The sequence below is a fragment of the Actinia tenebrosa genome, unplaced genomic scaffold, assembly GCF_029948245.1.
Source record: "Actinia tenebrosa isolate PJP-AT-01 unplaced genomic scaffold, QUT_ActTen_1.0 PGA_scaffold11__36_contigs__length_13525064, whole genome shotgun sequence".
NCBI classification, from domain to species: Eukaryota; Metazoa; Cnidaria; class Anthozoa; order Actiniaria; family Actiniidae; genus Actinia; species Actinia tenebrosa.
The window spans coordinates 10,080,292-10,101,900 of record NW_028292571.1 but is presented as its reverse complement, the minus strand read 5'-3'; the positions used below and the strand labels follow the sequence as shown (position 1 = coordinate 10,101,900).

At 40.7% G+C, this 21,609-nt stretch overlaps 1 protein-coding gene across 2 annotated transcripts in view; it reads left to right on the top strand.

Annotated features, from left to right (window-relative positions):
* The first annotated feature begins 710 nt into the window (after positions 1-710).
* Positions 711-21,609, top strand: part of LOC116304389 (tyrosine-protein kinase Fer) — a 35,297-nt gene continuing 14,398 nt past the window's right edge. The window contains exons 1-8 of one of the 2 annotated variants that reach the window (XM_031714115.2): positions 711-1,053; positions 3,450-3,916; positions 6,003-6,140; positions 7,073-7,192; positions 8,297-8,351; positions 9,546-9,613; positions 10,382-10,460; positions 10,604-10,708. In XM_031714115.2, coding sequence (XP_031569975.2) covers positions 817-1,053; positions 3,450-3,916; positions 6,003-6,140; positions 7,073-7,192; positions 8,297-8,351; positions 9,546-9,613; positions 10,382-10,460; positions 10,604-10,708 — 1,269 coding nt within the window. In that variant the 5' untranslated portion in view covers positions 711-816. The remainder of the gene's footprint in view (positions 1,054-3,449; positions 3,917-6,002; positions 6,141-7,072; positions 7,193-8,296; positions 8,352-9,545; positions 9,614-10,381; positions 10,461-10,603; positions 10,709-21,609) is intronic. The other variant, XM_089027791.1, reaches the window with a different exon arrangement.

Below are 21,609 nucleotides of genomic sequence, written 5' to 3'. Positions count from 1 at the left end.
CCATAAACAATAGAAACTTTCTGCACAGTATTTTTATAAAAATAGAGTTCAATTCCCGGAGGATAGAAAATGTATATTGTTTTGATACCCCATAATGGCCGCTGTGGCGTCACGTGAAAACGCTCTATAAGATCGTTATGTTCTAGTGAAAATGAATGTGACGGAACCATAATTACAAATTTGAATTATAAAGGGAATTCGCGAACCATTATGGTAGTGGAGTTAGAAGACGCCATCATGCAAACGTCCTCTTGCAACTGCGAATTCTTGGAAGGTCTAAACTGAATCGAAGCGAAATCTCTCTGAAAAGAAAGATACGGGTGCTCGATTTAAAAAAAACCGCAGAAAATAAGTATTTATTTTTCATTTTCAATCGGAAATATGCAGTTTTTTATCGCTCCAGAATAAGATACTTGAAATTTAAATATGACGTCATTTGGGTAGAAAACAATTTCCGGGTCCAAAATAAAAATGAAAACTGCGAGCAGCTTTCTTGAAAAATTCTTCGCAGAAGCAATTTCCTTTCAAAGTACGTTTGTAGAATATACATGATACACTTGAGATTATTTTTTAAATACTTTTTAACGGTTTTTATGAGGATTTGAATGCGTAGAGCGTTTACTTCCGGTTCCGTTGAATAACTCCCAGAAGGCCGTGCTGTCTTATTGTTACCCATAATGCAAGTTGTGTTTTGATTTGAGGCGGAAGAATATAGCGTCAAAAATGGAATTAAAAGAGTTGTCTGTCAAAGCCTTTACGATGGGTCTACAACTCTGAAACTCTCCATATTTATACTACAATACCTAGTCTTACAATATGACTATGAGTAGTGGGAATCAGAGACACAGGTTTGCGGTAGAACTCTTGTCAAAGTCAGGCCACGAGGCAATAGTGAAGCTCAATGAAAATGAAATCAAACTCCTAGAAAATATGAAGCACTATATGACAAAAAGGATCAAAGTAGAACTGGATTATTCTGCTGCTTTAAGCAAGAGTAATGCTTCTGCTACTCAAGGAATGCCTGATGGGGATCCAGAAAGCTTGGTCCGAAAGGTAACTCTAAAAAAATCCTACGATTATACTAAGATTCTCAATTTACTTTGGGAGTAAAAATGTTGAAAATTTTCCAGATACAATGACTGTAGTCACACACCTTGGGAAAAAGGGTATTTATTACTCTGATTTACAACGCTTGAGTTGAAGCATATAGGTCCGACCCGGAAGCTTAAGCAAGAAGCATTTCTTTATTACCATTCTCTTTTACAATAGTAGGAAAAGTTTCGTTTCAAATTGGTCTCTCGTTATTATCTTATTTGACTATATTTTAATACAGCTCTGGTGGATGAGTAAGACTTATGGCTATTAAGTATTTAAACGGTGATTATTTTAGGAATTAATCCATTCTATAAACGTTTATTTATCTATGATAATATGTTTCCTTATTTTTCATATTGCTATAGGGAATAAAATATCTAAGCCTTCAAAAAAATGGTTACACTATTTAGCAAAATCTATATTATTGATTGATATAAAACTTAACAAATATTATAATTAAGTCCTGCAAATATGTCCTGCTACATGTACTACTGTATTGTTTGTTTATTGTTATAGCAGTAAACAGGTAGCAAAAGCAGGCAATTCAAGTTGTACCAACTGAAGTATAATTTACCATGGATCATATAATGAGTCCTTTATGATACATGAATTTCGTAAAAAAGCCCTCAAAAGTCATCCTATTTATAACGTCTACGAGACACAGCCTGTAAATTATTTCTTTGATGCATCATTCTTGTTAATCTCTTCTAATGATATGATGTATTTGTATAAATAAGAAATTCTTAAAATATCTTAAACAGTTAATATTATTAAACCTTGAATTATAAGTATTATTTTTTAAGAATGTTGGCACGGATTTTAATGTTATTTAATAGTTGTTATCGATATCTTTCAGCGAAATATTTGCATCATTTCCTATATATACTTGCATTATTTATAATTTTCTTGAACTTTTTCCAAATTTCTAAATCATTATGAAAGCAATATACATTCAAAATAGAAATAATCCTATAGCTATAGTATATCCATACCAAAGCCATTCACTTTCTTTTCAAAACATTAATCTTTGTGATGTAAAGAAAAAGAAAAATATATATAATCACAGATTATAACTGTTGATCGACAAGTTTAGATGACTAATTCATGCATCACGTATGAACTGAATAAACATGTAAACAGTAAACTCAGAATTTTCAATTGTCCTATTTCGCTATAACATCACTGCTTGTTTATGTGGGGGATAGAATTGCCAAATCCAATAGAAAATTTCAACAAAAGTTGCTCCTAGCGAAACAGTTTAATCTAAAATTGCCTGGTTTTCAGATATAATATGTGTTAATAATTATGTACTAAAAATATTCTGAGCATTTGCTGGCTATTCTACTTCTCTTCGTGGATTGATACAGGTTTTAGAACAATTTTCGGTGAATATGCGTTGATTTGACCCCCTCCGATGACCATGATCCTTTCCATTTAAACAATAGATTGTTTTGATGTGACATCATAGTGAAATAGGGCAATTCACGAATGACCATATGCACTTAAAAATGCTGTATTGGCAGGCAAGTGTTCAAAAATAAAATAAATAAAAGTTTGTCTCTGACTTTAAATCTTTAAAACACTGGACATTTCGGCTTTACAACAAAAGCTTTTGTCAGCAAGCTTATTTATGAATTAGTTGTCCAAAAGCTATTTATTAGCAATCATAGCTCTGTAAACATCAAAACACATATAAGTATGTTCTATATATATATTTTTTTTTTTTGAAGACTGCCATGCTTCCAGAAAATTGCACTTACTTTAGCCTGAATTAATTAGCATCATGTCCCGCTGTGGCCACTGCATGCTTGTTAATAGCCAACTGGTTTGCCTCCTTGCCAGTTGGGATTCTAATAACACACTTTATGTTTCTTTGATCATTTATTTCAGTTTATTAATTGTAGGAGGGCCATAATATAAACTACTGGGTCATCAGTAATGTATGTCACCCTCGTTAAATAAAGTTTATTTATTTATTTTATTTATTTTATGCTAAACCTCCTATGTCATCTTGGTTCTATAGGACCAGATCTTTTATTGAGAGATTGCTTATTTAGTAATAGACCCTTTTCGAATTCCAAATTACTGCTGTGTTTCTTGATTGCAGACTCATTTGCACAGGGTTAGCCTCGAGTTTGTGAATAACGTCAGGGTCCAGTCAAGGTCTGTCGAGTTTCAAAGTGTTTGTATTGTTGTAGTTGTTCATTCTTTACTTAACTGTTGGTATTTGTGAATATTTAAACACTGATACGAGGCTAACCCTGTGCAAATCAGTCTGTAATCAAGGAACACAGCTGGTAATTTAGAATTTGAAAGGGGTCTATTCATCTTTATTAATGGTAATTGTTTTCCAGGCATGGTCTACGTATATCAAAGAGAGTGACCAAAAGGCACTATTGATCAACCAATTCTCAACCCATATCAGCACCAATACATTTGCTAAACTTGAACAACTCATTCAAGACAAGAAAAACTTACTTAAACGCTACAAAACTGAAAGATTCAGAGTTGATAGTGAATATAAACAAGAATCTGATGAAATTGATCGCCTACGCCGCACCTACCGAGAAAATGCCAAGGATTCTGAGAGCGGAAAATCAAAGTATGAAGAAGTTATAACAAAGGAAAAAGCAACTCCTAAAGAATGGGATAAATCGAAAGATAAATTTGTTAAATCGACTCTTAAACTTCATCAAAATCATAATGATTATGTTTTGTCGCTGTTGTCGGCGAATGAACACCAAGAGCATTATGTTAATGGCATTGTTCCGACAATGTTGAACTTTTTGCAAGATATCCAAGAGAGTTATGTGTCTGAATGGTAAGTGTGTTTAGCAATGCCTTGATCCCATTACTAGATATTTAGCAATTATTCGCTGTAGGCGAAGTGAATATCGGGGAATATTTACCGAGATGCGAGTCTTCGAGCGACGAGGTAAATATTCTCCGTATTCACTGAGCCTGAGGCGAATAATTGTTTTAGCATATACCAACTTGTGTACAGAGTAACTTATTGTTATATACAATAATTCAATAAAAACAAACAAACAGAAACTTTTAGTTTGTGTGACAAATTCACACACAACTTTTAGCAAAACTTTTAGCAAAGCTTTTAGGCCATACTTCGTTGCCTTTTTAGTATTGATAGGAATGTCATTTACTTTCATTTTATCAATTTCCTCATCGGAAATTATAGCAAAACGATTGCCGGCAGATGCCATTTTGTTAACGCCGATTCAATATTCCGAGATTCAGAGGTGAATATCGTACAATATTCACCTCCAATTAACCAATGAGCGCGATCGCGTTCTTAGGAAGTACACAAGTTGGTATATGCTAAAATATAATATATAATAACGTCTGATGTCTGAAGTTCAGTACGTACACGTAGTTCAGTAGCTATGAGTAAATATGATAGATGTTTTGCGCCGGCCATCCCATGATAGCAGCCATGACCACTTATTTACATAAGAAAGAATTCATTTTCCCAAGGGAAAAGGGCTCTACACGTATCATTGTACCTCCTGTCATGGCCATAAGGTAATGCTGCAAAAGCCTATATGTTGCCTTATCTCTGATTGTTACAGTAAATATCACTCATAAATAATAATTAATAGAGGATATCGATAGACCTCTTCGGCTTGGAGTTAAGTTTTCCCATTTCAGACCACGTGCCATTCCCTTGAGAATAAGATTCTTTGTTTGAGTTGTATCCATATTCATGTGTCTTCTCATGTGCAATCAAGCGCAAACCTTAAACAAAGAAATGATACTCTATGGGAATGACATGTGGTCTGAAATGGGAAAACATTACGTCAGAGCCGAGGAGGTCTATTTACTGGCTAGGAGGTCCGCATTGGAACAAAAACTAAAGCTAAGGTCTTAAGTATACGGACTGAGGTCCATTTTCAATGCTGAAGGCAAAAGTTTTCAACTTTAGGATGGACGTAAATAACTCATTTCTTTTTCCCCATTAATTACACTGTACCTGTAATTCTGAGACGATAATCAATGCCCCAGCAGGGATTTTGAGGTTTTATTTATTATTTATTTCAACAATATTTATACAGGGATGTCTCATTTAGCAGAACTAGTTTACAGTCAAACTACCTCAAGCGTGAACATGTACAGCTCATTAATGGATTCATTATTCAAATATTAATTCGATTCTTTGATTCAAATATTCATTATCCATATGAAGTTTTGAATATTCAAAAGTACAAAAATGAATAGAATAAATAAATAATATGTACAGGTCATGTAGTAAAACTACATTGTCAATATTTTGAAAAGTTAATAACGAATTTAATAATGAATTTTCAAATAGAAGAATCAAATGAGCTCTACTTGTTCATGCTCGAGGTAGTTTGATTGTAAAGAACTAGTTTGAAAATCAGTGAGAGCTTTGCTCTGATATTCAAGTCTAAAATTATGCTAAAACAATCATTCCCCTCAGGCTCAGTGATTATGGTGAATATGTACCTCGCCGCTAGAATACTCACAGCTCAGTAAATATTAACCAATAATCAATACCCCTTCGGCAAATAGTTATTAATTATAAATTATAAATTATTTTATAAACTCATTAATCGTTCATGAGGAAAACACAACAGAAATCACGACCGTGAAGAGTTTTGTAAATCACATACAGAATCCTGCATAAACTTTAAGATGGATTTTCTTGGGCAGATTCACTTTTATCTTGAAAATTTTAGCGAAACACAAAGGAGCTAACCTAGACGTTTGATAAGTAATCTACAGTATTCGTGTCTGTGTTGTATCCGATATACAAACTCTCGGCTACATATGGAACATATATATTACATACAGTAATATGAATGCAAATCTTTGGTGCAGTATTATATCTGCAGACGCAACTATAAAAGTATTTGGGTTTCGTTTTCCAGGAAGGAGGTTCTGAAGGACTTTGATGCCTTTACAGATGGATGCAGAGAAGAATATTTAACATCCAGTAAAAATATCCATGATGCAATAGACCAGGTGGATCAGAGTACAGAATACACGAGCTTTGTCTTAGAAAATAAGTAAGTGATATTGACTGATTAGAGTGAAATCATTAAACCCGTGCAATAGATGTTAGACCAATACACTTTAGTAGACCCTAATTCCATTGTTTTCTTTTGTGTCTATTTGACTATTTCATGTTGACTAGTTTAGTTTTTTTTTTTTTTTTTACAGGTTAAATGCCTTCCCTCTAAACTCTCGAAATAGATATTAGACTAATACACTTTAGTAAACCCTAATTCCATTGTTTTCTTTTGTGTCTATTTAACTATGATTACACATTGACTAGTATTTTTTATTCCACAAGTTAAATGCCTTAGATCTATTACTACCATTATCTTTGAAGTGTGAACTGCAAATTTGGCTGTTTCATTCGCAGACTACCATTTCAACGACCTGTCAATCAAAGAACTGCAATGAAGGAAAACAACATAGCTTGAGGAAGTTTTTGGACTGAATTAAAATTTTCAGAGGAATAAAGGATTTAAATATTTACTTCAGTCTGAATTAAAACTTCCTCAAGATATAGAGTGTGTGCAACCTTTTGACTCAAAATCCTTTCAGATATGAATAACAATGAAACAGCCACCATCTTGGTCGATCTAACAAGAGAAGCTGATGAGGAATGCTTTGTTATCGTCAACCAACATGGTGGCTATGACGTAACATGCACCCAAAGAATAGGAGGATACCTATCAAACAACTGCCGTGTTGGTTGATCTAACAAGAGAAGCTGATGAGGAATGCTTTGTTATCATCAACCAACATGGTGGCTATGACGTCACATGTACCTGCCTTGTTGTCTTTTTTTAAATTGCAGTTCTTAGATTGTCAGTCATTAAAATGCTTGTAGGCGAATGAGATACTGAACTTTCCTGGTTATACTTAGATATAGCAGAAAATAATGAAAAATACAGCAGCTGATTATTTTATCGGGTTTTTTTTTCTTCAGAAAAAGTTGCCCAATGTGCCCTTTCATCTTTGAACCAACACTAATTGAACAGGTTTCTACACAACTGGAGCCTGACAAGCTGATTCTCAATGATCTGACGTGTGAAAAACTTATGCACAAGTAAGTTGAAAGGAGCTGTAGCTTTATCCCATTACCATGATCAATGCTTTCATTGCTTTTTGGGAGTATCTTTCAAAGATGGACAGAAATTCAGGGTTCGTGCTACTCCTTAAACTCCTTGAAAACTCCTTGAATTTAACTCACGTTTTCAAGAGCACTTGAAAAGCGCTTAAAATTTACAATTTTAGCGAAGCTCCTTGAAAACTCCTAGAATTTTTGCTTTGATCATTACTTGCATTGTTCTGAAATAGATCTAGTCAGAGGGTTTCAGTCAGAGAGGTTGGAAAATCTGAAAGTCGGACATGTGCAACCACCATGTAAAACCTTGGCATAGTTAGCTGAACATACTCCTTGAAAATTCATTTTTGGGTCCTTGTATACTCCTTGAATAGTCCATAAACTTTAAGTGGTTACCTCAGCACGAACCCTGGAAATTAAGCAGCTCTGGACAATCCTCAATTACCCTCATGATGACCATATCAGCTCCGCTGTAATATTATCAAATTATTATTATCACTTTATTATCAAGCTAGTATTATCATCATCATCATCATTGTCGTCGCCATCATCAACCTTATCAATGCATCATAGAAATCAGTGTTACAGAAAATGTATTTACTATTATTATATAGATATCGATGGAATACCAGGTTTTCTCTAGTGTCGAAAACTTGATATCTTTCACCAGTGGAAGATACCATATCTTTCACACATGAAGATATCGCTGTTGAATCGGCTTGCTATTTTAATAAAGAATTTTTGAGCTTTTGTTTGATTTAAGTGTCATCGATATCTATATAATAAACAGAACATTAAATGGCCTCTTGGAGATACGAATTTTATCTTCTCGTGTTTAATTTCAGATATCTCACTTGAAGATAAAATTCGTATCTCTCTCCCCCCCCCCCCCCCCTCTTCCCTGATTAGCCCCTTACGCCATTGTTCTGCTAAAGCCTCCCCCCCCCCCTTCCTGCCCCTGATTAGCCCCTTACGCCAGTGTTCTGCTAAAGCCTTCCCCCCCCCCTTCCTGCCCCTGATTAGCCCCTTACGCCAGTGTTCTGAAGCCTTATACTCTTATCTGACGTGTTCATTTCTATTGGACAGAAAAACACTGTTATCCCAAGAGCTACAGATAATAGAACAGCAATTGGAGCATAAAGTAAGTCAGACAATCCCAGTCATCTGATGCACAAGTAGAGGCCAGGATGTACAGGTAGAGAGAGACAGTAGACCAACAGATGGTAGGTAAAACATGTACATGTTGAACTGTATGCAGATAATAGTACGAAATATGGTGCATAAAATAAGTCAGACAATCCCAGTCATCTGATGCACAAGTAGAAGACAGGATGTACATGTAGAGAGAGACAGTAGACCAACAGATGCTAGACAAAACGTGTACATGTAGAACTGTATACAGATAATAGTACGACTTATGGAACATAAAGTAAGTCAGACAATCCCAGTCATCTGATGCACAAATAGCGGACAGGATATAAAGGTAGAGAGAGACAGTAGACCAAAAGAGGGTAGGTAAAACATGTACATGTAGAACTGTATACAGATAATAGTACGACTTATGGAACATAAAATAAGTCAGACAATCCCAGTCATCTGATGCACAAGTAGTGGAAAGGATGTACAGGTAGAGAGAGACAGTAGACCAACAGATGGTAGGTAAAACATGTATATGTAGAACTATATGCAGATAATAGTCCGATACATGGAACATTTGATGTCATTCGAACAATACAATCATGAACATCATTTTCTTGCGAGCTGTGAAGAAATGCAGTAGACAGACGATTCCCTCCGCTTCTTTTCTCTTTTAAGGCTATGTTGCATCAACGATGTATGGCCCAACGTTACTGCGAGAGAAAAAATATGCTGTTGAAAATGCAAGGCGTAACGATTTTCAGCGCGATTCTGACTTTGGAAACACGTTACGAAGTCAAAATCTCGCAAATCAAAATGACGAATTTTTAAATCTTGCTGCTTTGGACAAAAAATCGTCGTTGCAAATTGTCTCGAATATTACATTCTATCATTCCTTCCATTTCTTCTTCACATTTTTTCTTCCAATTTTCCGCTCCCATCTTTTAATCTTCTTCGTCATCCATTCACTTTCATTTTCCTTTCAATTGTTTCTTCTTACATTCCTCTTTTTTTTTTCATCTCTCGCGCTTTCTCTCCCATTCTTTTTTCTCGTTTCCACTCTTATTCTACACCATTCTTCTGTCCCTCATTCTTCTGTCTCCTCTCGCTACCTCAGTCTGTTACATCTGTCCAACATTTTTATTTCAATCATTCGTTAGTTTTACTTATTCGTTCTCATTCCTCTACTGTGACACAGAAAAGAGATCTCAAGATTGAGATGGACAACTTAAAGGAAGCTAAAGAAGATGGCAGAGAAGTTTTATGGTAATATGGAGTCTTTGTATTGTGTCTTATAATACACTCCACAAAATTACTCGATCCTGATTGAACGAGAGGAATACAATTAATTCCTAAATTGTAGAGTCCCAATTTTTGCTCAATTTTTGGAGTGTATTATAAACAAAAAATCGTACAATCTTCTCGTACAATTCGGAATTCACAGATACTCGTGATGTTTTGAAAGTTCTCAAACTGAACTCGCCTAAAGGCTCGTCCAACTTTGAAAATTTTTAAAACATCACTCGTACCTACAAATTCCGAATTGTACTCGAGAAGATTGTAAGATTTCCTATACTAATATTATAACGACCTTTATTCAGTTATAGTTGGCAAACAAATCCAATACGAATACTGGCTTCCTGCACAAACTGCACCTACTTTAGATATTCTAATCCAACAACTCCCAAAATCAGTATGAATGCTGTTTTCCAAAATGGCCCACTTACTCACACTACATTCAATATTCTTTGCGTACAAAACCTAACTCACATGCTGTTTTTTACGGAGGAAAGAATACCGGAGAACGCGGAGAAAAACCCTCGTGGCAAGGGAGAGAACAACACATCAAACGAACACAAATCTCATATCCTACAGGACTCGAACCAGCGACCCCACCCAAAGGATTCAAAGTGATCAAAGACGAATGTTTTATCCAGACACTGCGCATGCGTTACATACCCTCAATCTCTTGGATACTAGGGTTATTGCTGTGCATGAATTGACAACATATATTTTTGTTTTTGTTTTGTTTAGCATTGTTCAGCGACAAGTAACCGTTGCTGCAGTCAGTTGGCAGTATGAAGAGATGAAATGCTCCCAAGCTAAACTACAGGTGGGTAGGGAAATTCCATTCGCATTCTTTCGAGGGAAAACTATGACTTATGGAATCGGGCTAATATAGTTTGGGATGATATAATTAATTTACATTTAGTCTATTATCTTCCATAACGTTTATTGCTTGTTTTGTATTTGTAGAAAAAGCTTAGTACTGTTAGCGAGCTGATTGACAAATTAGGGAATGATTTACCTCCAAAGTTCTACGACTTGATTGGTGCACCCAATACTGTCACTGCTGTTGGGGTACGTTGATGTTCATCATCGTATCCATCATCTCCATTGTCGTCATCATTTACATCATAATAATCATAATCTTTATCACCATCATCAACACCGTTATTAGCATTACTATCATCACCATTGTCGTCATCATCATCATCATCATCATTTACACCATCATTGTCGTCATCATTATCATCATCATCATTTACACCATCACCATTATCGTCATCATCATCAACATCATCATTTACACCATCATTATCGTCATCATCATCATCAACATCATCATTTACACCATCGCCATTGTCGTTATCATCATCATCATCATCAACACCATCATTGTCGTCATCATTAAGCAGCAGTAAGGGGGGCGCGCGACGCGCCGGCATACACCTAAATGAGGCCCGGGAATAACCCGCAGTGACGGGGCCCTACAGGGGGTCTGGCGCGGCCGGGTGGCATTGCAAATGGTCCCTTACTGCTGCTATGCCGGGTATGGTAAATGAAGGTTAAGATATTCCTTACATATAGATGGATGCAATCAAGAGCATACGTAACAAGACTGTTCGTAAGCTGAGAACTAAGGTATTGGACCGCTTAGACGCCGACTTCGCCTTCACAACTTTTATGGAGGGAGATACAGATGAAACGATGAACGAAGAAAGAGCAGAGAAGATTATTGAATTGATGCCTGAAGGTAACTACCGTTTGGAGCTGACTTTCATAAAGTACCTAGATGGCGAATGGATAATTGAAAAAGGTCGTAATCCCATTAGGGCGTCTGGTAAACAATCCTTGTTTGTGTTAAATGAGCACACGCGACCGGGGGCACTCGTAGGTATTGACATGATGTTCTATGAAGTTGCTTACCCAGTTACTGTAGTTATTTATGGTGCATATGAAATTAAGAAGCCAGACGTTAGGAAACTCAAACCAATGCGACATCCAGGTAACTGCGTTGCGAAGTTAGTAAGGGAGTTCTTTGAGGATTCCACCCGGGGTGGTAAGTTAACTTTAAAGAGACGAGAAGCCATAAGGAAATGGGAAAAGGACACACACAAAGCCGGAGCCACCATAGACAACATTAAGAAGTTGGAGACCGCCTTAGAACGCCGCATACATGTGAAAGACATCACTGACGGGTTCATTTACCCAGGTACGCACAAATACGGGGGCAGAGGTGCTCCCATAATCATTTACCAACACAACGGACATGCTTGGAGAGAACTTAGGTTCCCCAGGAAGAAGGAAATTAAGGTCTATAAATCTTCACCATTGATAGAATTGGTCAAAGAAAACTCTGTTTGGTTGATGGACGCGGAAGGGAGTCAGTTTATGACGCAGGATGGTACTCTTTACCGCCATGAAGTCGAACAACGGTGCATTCAAAGTGCCTGTGAAACTCTAGGAAGACTTCTCAGACGAGGTCCTTAGTAGTCGCAGTTTGGATTTCTTAGCAGCAAAGAAGAGGAATGGGTGGAAGTCCACACCTAAGGAATTCGCCGACATATCCAAAGCCTGTGTAGAGCATGGTCATGGAGGTCTGTGGAACATGGAGTACGACGAAAACGAATACGTCTCCTTAGACATGAAACACTGTTACCCCGCAAGTTTTAAAGGATTGGGGGATTGTAAGAAGTATTATGACCGGTACGGACATCCAGACTCACAGTTCTTTCGTGTGTCTTTAGACGGCAGCTACGACGCTCCAGCTACGGGGTTCGTAAGGTTGACCTCGTGGGAGTTAGCAAAGGGCTTACATCCCATAATCTACGCGTGGTATGGTAAACATTTACACGAGAAGGAATGGATGCCGGTGCCGTTGTTAAAGTTCTTCGAAGAGAATGGACTTATGACGTACACAGCCCATGAAGCCATACTTTGCCACAGCGCCTTCACACAATGGTTGCCGGAGCACAACCCTACCGCACGCGTGGTCATAGGAAAGTTCACACAGGGTGCTAAGGAGGGCGAAAAACACATGCAGCGCCGTTTGATAACAGATGACGGCGAACTAAGCTTCCTAGTCCAACGTGCGCACGAAGATGGAACCATGGTGTCTGTGGAGAAGTGGGAACACTTCGTAGAAGCAGAGAAAAAGGCATACAAATGGAATGCTTTGTGTTATTATCAAGGCTACAGGCCGCAATATTACCATTTGCGTGCAAGTATGCTTGCCTACGCGCATATTAACCTCTTAGCGATGCTTTTGAGGTTTGACAAAGAGGACGTTCCGCGTGTAGCTACGGATTCCTTATACGTGCGCCCGGAAGTGTTAGAAAAGATGCAGGAGTTCTACACTGACGACGAATTGGCTGAAAGTGGTCAGTGGCGTGTGAAAGATGAAGAGATCAAGGCGTGGAGAGAACGAGTAGAATATCATGGTGGACACACGAAGGGTGCAGTAACACCTACTAAGGAAATGCTGCCTTCCGCTGTTGACCCTATTTCTTACCAACGCTTCTCTTACCTACATGGTACGGGAGGTAGTGGTAAGACTACCAGGGTTTTGCAGTTGTTTCCCAAGATAAAGGTGTTAACGCCAACACATCGTCTGGAAAGGGAACTATGTAGCCAGGGCCACGATGCACAGACTTACCACAGCTTCTTCCGTTGGAATGGGCAGAAGTGGGTGCCTGAAGCAATTCACGACATACCGTCGGTGATACTTTGGGACGAAATCTGTACCGTGCCCTTAGAGATACTCAAGGAGTTCGTAGAGTTCCTAAGGGGGAAGTGTCAGGTAATATTCGCCGGCGATCCCTGCCAACCACCTCCAATAGCTGGAGAAATGCCCCACGAGTGGTTGAAAGGAATAGTAGACCACGTGGAAGAAATCAACACGGATTACCGTAGTAAGGATCAAATACGTAAGTTGAAGACAGAACTACGGGGCCTTAGCGACGCCGACCAATGTAAGACGTTACGCAAACGTGTGCGGGCGAAGAAGTATGAAGAATTCCTACTCGCATGGCATCCTAAAGATTTGGTGTTGAGCAGTAAACGTGCCGCACAGTCCCGAATACAAAAGGATTTGTTGCAGGTACACAGAGAACGCTTTCCTAATCACTTGGTGCCCGTTTCTTACAAGCCCCACGACACTCGCATGCAAAAGAGGGACGTCTGGGTACCTGGTACTGACATTCAACTACTGAACGCAGTAACCCACGACAAAGCCTGGGTGCCCATGGGAAAGGTGGAAAAAATAACATCCCACCCCGATTGGCGGTTGGGGTATTGTATGACGGTCCATAGCGCGCAGGGACTTACCATAAAGGAAACCTTATGGGTCATAGACCAGCGGTTGTGTTGGAGTAATTTGATATACACCGCAGTGAGTTGCGTGGAGTATGCCAAGCAGTTGAAGAGAAGTTGGGGTCCGCAGTTACGTTACGACCACACCCCAGAAGAAGTAGCTAAGGAGAACGTTGCTAAGAAGCTTCTCCGTTACAAGCGACTCGACAGAGAAAAAAATATGACGTTCGACCTGTGTGTGGACGACGTCTACAAGAAAGGTGCAAGGTGTGCTAAGTGTAACATACCTTTGTTGTGGAGGTTTGACCCGGACGACGATCAGCAGTTCTCTGTAGATCGTATTAACAACAAGCGTGGCCATTGTAGGGGCAACGTTAGGTTGACCTGCCTGGAATGTAATCGGGCGCGCGGTGCTGCGCTACTTTGAAGGGCAGCTAGCACTACTCTGAGTCTTTGGGGACTACGAGCAGCTCTTCCATGACGAATCCGCGACTTGGGCCATTTAGGTAATACAACACGGGTTGCCCTTCCTTGGTGACGGACTTTGAAATCTCATACGTTTCCAGGGACCAGTTAGGATCCGTGGCTCTCTTACTGCCACCTTCGAGTTCCCCCGGCTGATAGAGGTATCTGACCACTATGTCGCGGGGTAGCTTTTTTTCCTTCAGTCCGACCGCCCTCGAACTTCTGACGTAGGACTTGTGCTCCACGTGTTTCTTTTTTATGGCATCCTTGGGTTTCATTCCCGTAGCTCTGGCCGCCTCGTTGTTCAAAGCCGCGACGACCTGGGGGAGTCTTTGAGTCCATTCCCTGTTGCGTTTGGAGGGATCTTCCAGCTCTTTCCAATACTGGTATCCAAAGAGACGCTCTGCCAGGGTCTTATTGAATCTTTCGACAATGCTCTGACCCCTGTGGTACTCAGCTTCGGCTCTTCTAATTTTAGTGCTGTGGTCTTTCAGGGTCTTAGTAACGACGCCCATGAACTCTGTCCCCGCATCCACCTGCAGCAGCTTAGGCCATTTCAAGATGCGCTTATAAATCCTACCTAGGGCTTCTGCGACTTCCCCAGAATCCTTGCTGGTTATGGGTTCGGCGTCCTTGTATCTGCTTGCGATATCAACTACGGTCAAAGCGTACCTATAGGTCTTTCTTCTCACCTTATCGTGCGGTAAGAAAAGCAAATCCGCCTGATGAACTTCATTGGGGGTATTTACGGTGAAGCTGGGCCTGGGAATGTACTTAGGCACGGGAAGATAAACCTGCCAGAGGGTTTGTTTTTTCAACCAGTTCTTAGCCGTTTCTTCTGATACCCTGGCCGCGGTCGCGAGTTTCTTGATGGCCGACGTTCCTTTCCAATAGCCTTCAGGCCCATAGTAAATCCTTTTGAGTTTGTCCTCTACGCGGCCCATTATGTAAATTCCAAAACAAGATTGATCTTACGTCCGTTAAAATCCACCGTCTTTCCGTCCACCTTAATGGCGATGTTTATGCTTTCTACCAAATTAGACAAGTCATAGCTTAAAGAAATGGGAGTGTATTCTACCAGATCGAATGGATTACCTTTGGGCAGGAATTTGGACATAAGAGAAGACTTTTCTCCATTGTTGTAACTATGAACCAAGTCGCAATAGACTTCGTAAGAGGATGCGACTTTCCATTTCACGTCAAGTTGACCATTGATCGTGGTACTAGTAAGACCTAGGAGTTCTACCAATGAACTGTCCTTTAAATTAGCGCTCCCACTATTTTTCTTGAATTTCATTTCATGGGGTAATCCTGTGGTAAGAGTATATCCATGCTTTGCTAGCTCCTTAGCCAGTGTTATGGGGGTGTAATGGGAATCTGGTATTTTTGGTTTGGTGCCGGAAGTTCCGATGACAAAGCCATTAATTAAATTATACCAAGAATTATACAAAGAGCAACTAACCAACCGAACCTTACAGGCTTTGATGGGGGGATTCAGATAAGTGGTAAAGTTATTCTTGTCGCTTTCCAAAAAGACGATCATATATTACAGGGGACAAGTCCCCTTCGTTAGAGCAGATACGCCAAAGCTACGCCTCCCGCCAGCCCTGCGACTCCCACAAAGACCAACTCATTGTCTTTTTGTTTCTTAGAAGGCTGGTAGTAATTCTTGAACTGAGGCTTTCTTAACCCCGTTAATGCCGCGGGGTGTGCTTGCGCATAGAGCTTAAAGGCGTAGTCTGTGTTTTCGAAGTTCTTATCCGCCTGCATCTTTTCTTGGTAGTTCTTATCCAACCAATCCCTGTAAGCTTGTCTTTTTTCATTCCAAGCCGCCACGTCTCGCTGATATTTCTCCAGCGCTAAGTCGTGTCTTTTCCTTTCGGCGTTAGATTCTGCGTTCTTGTCGCCGCCGACTAATTTATCCAGATATCTACCACCATAATTAGCCCCTGTAAATGCTAAAGCTGCAATAACTCCACCTGCGACTAAGCTAACCATTATATGTTAGGTAGGTACTTTTCTTTTTGTAGGTAGTCTTTTGCCATGATAGCTCCGCCAACGACGGCAGTCATCTTAGCGAAATTAGAGAAGCTCTTGCTTGGGTCGTCGGTAAGGTCTTCTTTGAGTACTTTCTTACCCACCCAACCGATGCCTGCAACGATGGAAGTGATAATAGCTGCTTCTTCAACAGTTTTCATTAGCGCGGTCGACATTATATTACAAAGGGAGAAGGTTATTCCATCTCAGGGATGTTGCTCCTTCGGACGACGGGTTCCACGGGTGCACGATATACCGGGGGCTGTCGTTGTTCTGCCTTTTTCGTCGTTCGCCATTGTAAGTAAAGACTGCCGGCTGCTAGGACGATTCCTACGGCGCCAATGACGTAACCGGGGTTCCAAAAGGAGTCCTCTTCTACTACTTTTTCGGCTTTCTTGGCTTTGTTCTTCCTATTCATCTCAGCCAGCTTCTTTCCCGCGGCAACTCTGCCGGCAGATTTGGGCTTGGTAATCTTGGTTTCTTCTACGGGTGGTTGTTCCTCGGCGTCACTCATATTATATTAAGGGACTTGAAGGACTTGACAATGACTTGACAACGACTTAAGGATGACTTGGTGACGACTTAAGGATGACTTGGTGACGACTTAAGGATGACTTGGTGACGACTTAAGGATGACTTGGTGACGACTTAAGGATGACTTGGTGACGACTTAAGGATGACTTGGTGACGACTTAAGGATGACTTAAGTAAGTACCTATAATGACTTGAGTAAGTACTTGACGACGACTTAAGGATGACTTAAGTAAGTACTTGATAACGACTTAAGTAAGTACCTACAATGACTTAAGTAAGTACTTGACGACGACTTAAGGATGACTTAAGTAAGTACTTGATAACGACTTAAGTAAGTACCTACAATGACTTAAGTAAGTACTTGACAACGACTTGTGTAAGTACTTGATAACGACTTACAAATCGGCAACGACTTGGTCGGGTATCTCAGCAAGTGCTGCCTGGAAGACCTTCTCAATATCTCTGTTTTTCTTGAAGTCCTTCCAAGATGTGAGTACCTCCTTCAAGTCGACATGCTGAGCTACGTGAAGTGCCGCAGAGGCGACTGCCATTAACTTACCGCACTTCAAAGACAACCACCCGCAGGTTATCTTAAGTTCTTGGGATATGACGTAGTCTTCACTTATGTCCTTCTGTAGTTGCTCCACGTCGTCTATGGGCAACGCAAGTCCAAGCAACTTAGTGGCAAGTCGAATGGCTGAGTCTGCAACGGCATCCGTGGTCTTACTTGCCAAGGCAGCTTCGTACCTCTTGTGGAACTTCTTGACTTCTTCTTCTGACAACTTGTTGACTTGTTCGTGGTTGAAGTCTTTACCTATCATTTCCTTACACCGCCCAGAAGACACAAGGACGTTAAGTCGTTCCTTAAGTACGCTTTCGTCTGCTTGTGGGGGAACTTCATCTAAGAGTTGGTCAATGTCCATATACATTAACGTCATAAGGAAACCTTAAGGTGAATATCATCTTAGAATGTTGGTTGGTCTTTAAGTAACGCATGTGTTCGTGTAGGCGTTCCTTGGATATCTCGCCACCGTAGTCGCTCAAGATGGTTTCCAGGTCAGACTTGCTGGGTGTGTAGAACACTACAAGGGAGGCTATGTTTTCCCTGAATGGTTTAGAGACGCTGGTGAGCTGCTGGGAGAGCAACCAAACGCTGATGTTGTCGTGTCTGCCGCTGAAAGCAAGTTTAACGAGTTCAGAGGTGCGTCTTTTTACGTCATCTCCACAGGCTATGTCGTCCAATATAAGGAGCGTTTGTGCGTCTTTAGGGAATTGCCGGTGCCAAAATACCAAGTGGCTGGATAATTCGTTGGGGTCTAAGATGTCTACGAAGAAGTCGTCGTCTTTCATTCCTATGCCGGCCCAGGTGCGGTTGTTCACATAAGTAGGGCATAATAACACGATGTAGTCGAAACGACACCTAAAGGGTCCTAATAGTTGCTCCACGACGAATTGTGTCTTTCCGCAGCCCGTGGGACCTACAATGAGGGCATTACAAGGTATGTGATTCGGGTTCATGTATATATAGATGGACCCCGTGGAAGCGGTAAGAAAGATTGCTAACGACGCAAAGGATAAGAAAGATACCATAGAAAGGCAAAGGGAGGAGATAGACCAGCTAAAGGCGCACGTACAGGAGTTGTACGATGAGATATGTGGTCTGAAGCGTGCAGAGAGGTTTGGTGCGTTGGTAACAATGGCAACGTGGGCTAAAGAGTCAGTCAAAGACTTCATGCGATATCCTCCGTAAGGCGGGAAGAATTCTTAAGGGTGACGTTAACGCCCAGGTTAAGGGCCTGGAGGGAATCCCAAGAAACGCCTGGGTTGGTTCTTTGTTACGTCTGCCCGGGAAAGAATCTTAAGTATTAGGTTAGTCGTTTGTTAAGTCCATCAGAGGTCTGAAGATAAGATGTGCTGGTGCGTGTTAAGTATTAGGTTAGTTCTTTGTTAAGTCTATCCGAGGTCTGGCACAAAGATATCTTAGTGCGTGTTAAGTATTAGGTTGGTTCTTTGTTAAGTCCCAACAGAGACCAATCTTAAAAGGGGGAGTGTACGTTAAGCAATAGGTTAGTTCTTTGTTAAGCCCCATCAAGGACTGATACTAAAATACTGTGGTGTGTGTTAAACAATAGGTTAGTTCTTTGTTAAGCCTCATCAAGGACTGATACTAAAATACTGTGGTGTGTGTTAACATCTAGGTTAAGTAATTGTACGTTAAACGGAGGATAAGATATTGTTAGTATATATGGACTGCTCGTTGTGTAAGAAGGTGTTCAGCACCAAACAAAGGTTACAATACCACGTTAACAATAAGGTTTGCACAAAGACGTTGAGTAAATCTTGTGGGGATTGTGGTAGGGAATTCAGTACAGTTCAAAAGATGCAGCAACATAGAAACAAGCGTATCTGCACTCTTTGTAAGGGCTGTAATAAAGAATTCCCCCTGGGGATGCAGGAACATTTGGAGAGAGGAGTTTGTAATGAGGACAGACGGTGTGGCTTCTGTAATAAAGTACTTAGTAGCCGCCAACGCTTACAAACACACAAGAAGATGCACAAAGGAATTTACGATTTCCTTTCCAGGGAATATGACTTAGAAAGTGTGGATTGTTACCAATGTGCGGATCTGATGAGTCGTTGTCCACACAAAGAAGAATACTTAAGGAATCGAATAGATTACCGTAAGATGTTAATACGTACCTTCCCTTACTTTGAACGTGCTGAAGGAGTTCCTTGGACTAATAGGGAATATTGGAGGCAAGAATGCAATGTTTGTGGTTGCGTAAGAGAAGAAGAACATGTCTTCAATTGTCTTAACAAATACTTAACCTAGGTGTTAACGTATGCTAGGATATTTGAAGATGGATCCCCAGGAGGCTTAACAAAGAACTAACCTCGTAGTTAACCTCCTGGGTCCCTTTTTTTGAATACTCCCCGGAAGACTTAACAAAGAACTAACCTAATACTTAACATACACTAGCGTATTTCAATACCAGTCCCGGGTAAACTTAACAAAGGACTAACCTAATACTTAACATACACCCACCCTTTTAGAATCACTTCTTAGGTATATGTTGGCCTACGCAGCAGCGTTCCTAGGAGGCATTCTAATCACCCTTTCCATATATGGACTGTATTACGAGCGAACCACCAGCAGATTGCATCACGCCCCCCAAACCCCTACCGCGTAAAAAAAGGCACACCTGCCCAGACTGTGGCGAGGTATACCTAGAAGGACATGAGTGCCCCGAGGCTTCCGAACCAGAGGTCCTTACGAATGTAACGGACTTTCCGGTTCATATTTAACTACGTCGAACACCCACTTACCGCCCTCCTTACCGTGACTCATAACGTGGGTAACGTCCTGGCCTTCGATAGCATATCGTACCCTATCGGGAGCCCAAAGGCTGTACGTCCGTCTTTTACTCTTTAAGATCAGGCGTAGGCGGTTGACGTCTTCAAAGGCTACGTAATTCTTCACCTCGTAGATTTCACCTATTTCTAAGTCCTTCCAGTGTGTCTGGATGAACTTCAACTCGGCGAACTTGTTGTGATCCATTATACCTATGGAATATCTTTAAATGCGTTGCCAAAGTCTCACGGGTCTTAAAGACCTTGCAACACCACCGACAGGGAATTCGCAGTTGCGCTGCGTACTCCGTTATCTCTCTGCAGATGACATCGTAGTCGCTGCTGACTAGTACCTTATGACCGTTTTCTTCGTACCTCTGTAAGAGACGGCGTTGATCCTCAGATAGTACCCCGTTGCTTTTTGGGGTCTTCAGCTCGATGCAGAATCCACGGTAACGTACGTGTGCATTCAGGATCATTATGTCGGGTTGCCCGCGCTGATATCCTTTCTGCCAACACTTTATGCGTTTACCATCTGAATCCTGCAATTCGCCCAGACCAGGGGTCACGAGCATATAGGGGTAAAACTTACGGATATAATCCACTACTTTCTTATGCAGGTCGAATTCATTTTCGATCTTGAATACCAACTTATTTGGACCATCGAAGCGCCTTTCTACTGCATATCGACCCTCCTTACGCAACGCCGGCAGGACTTCTTCGAAGACCCAATCACGAAACTCCACAGCTTTGGGTAACTTGGAACTAAATATCAGTTCATACAACCCAGGTTCGGAGATGAATATGGAATGTGGCTGTGCGTTAGCAGGGGGGCGGCGATTTGCAGCCCCCTTTATCTCGTCCAACCTCTTCTGGTATTTCGCGGATACGTGTGTTCTAATTGCGTCTTTCGGGCGCTCATAACCCAACGCACACGCCACTTCTTTCGCTTTGAAGTATGGTTTGTCGCCTTGCACTATGCATTGCAGTTGGGTGTTGTTGTTTTCGAATACGCGAAGCATTGTATATTTGAGAAATATTTTAACTTTTTCAATATGCAACGCTCTTTAGTTGGTTCATTTCAACGCTCAGCTGCGCGTCAGACACGACGAAGACGTAGCAGTTTATCTTGTCGCTGTCGCCCGCGGAGGAGTTCTTTGTGCGCTTGATCTCCAAAGTAATACCATCCTGGGTATTTACCAACCGTAAACCCTGGCCATGTAGGTCTTCATCGTTCGTTGTGCGCATATCAATCCACAACGCATACTTATCCTTAAAGA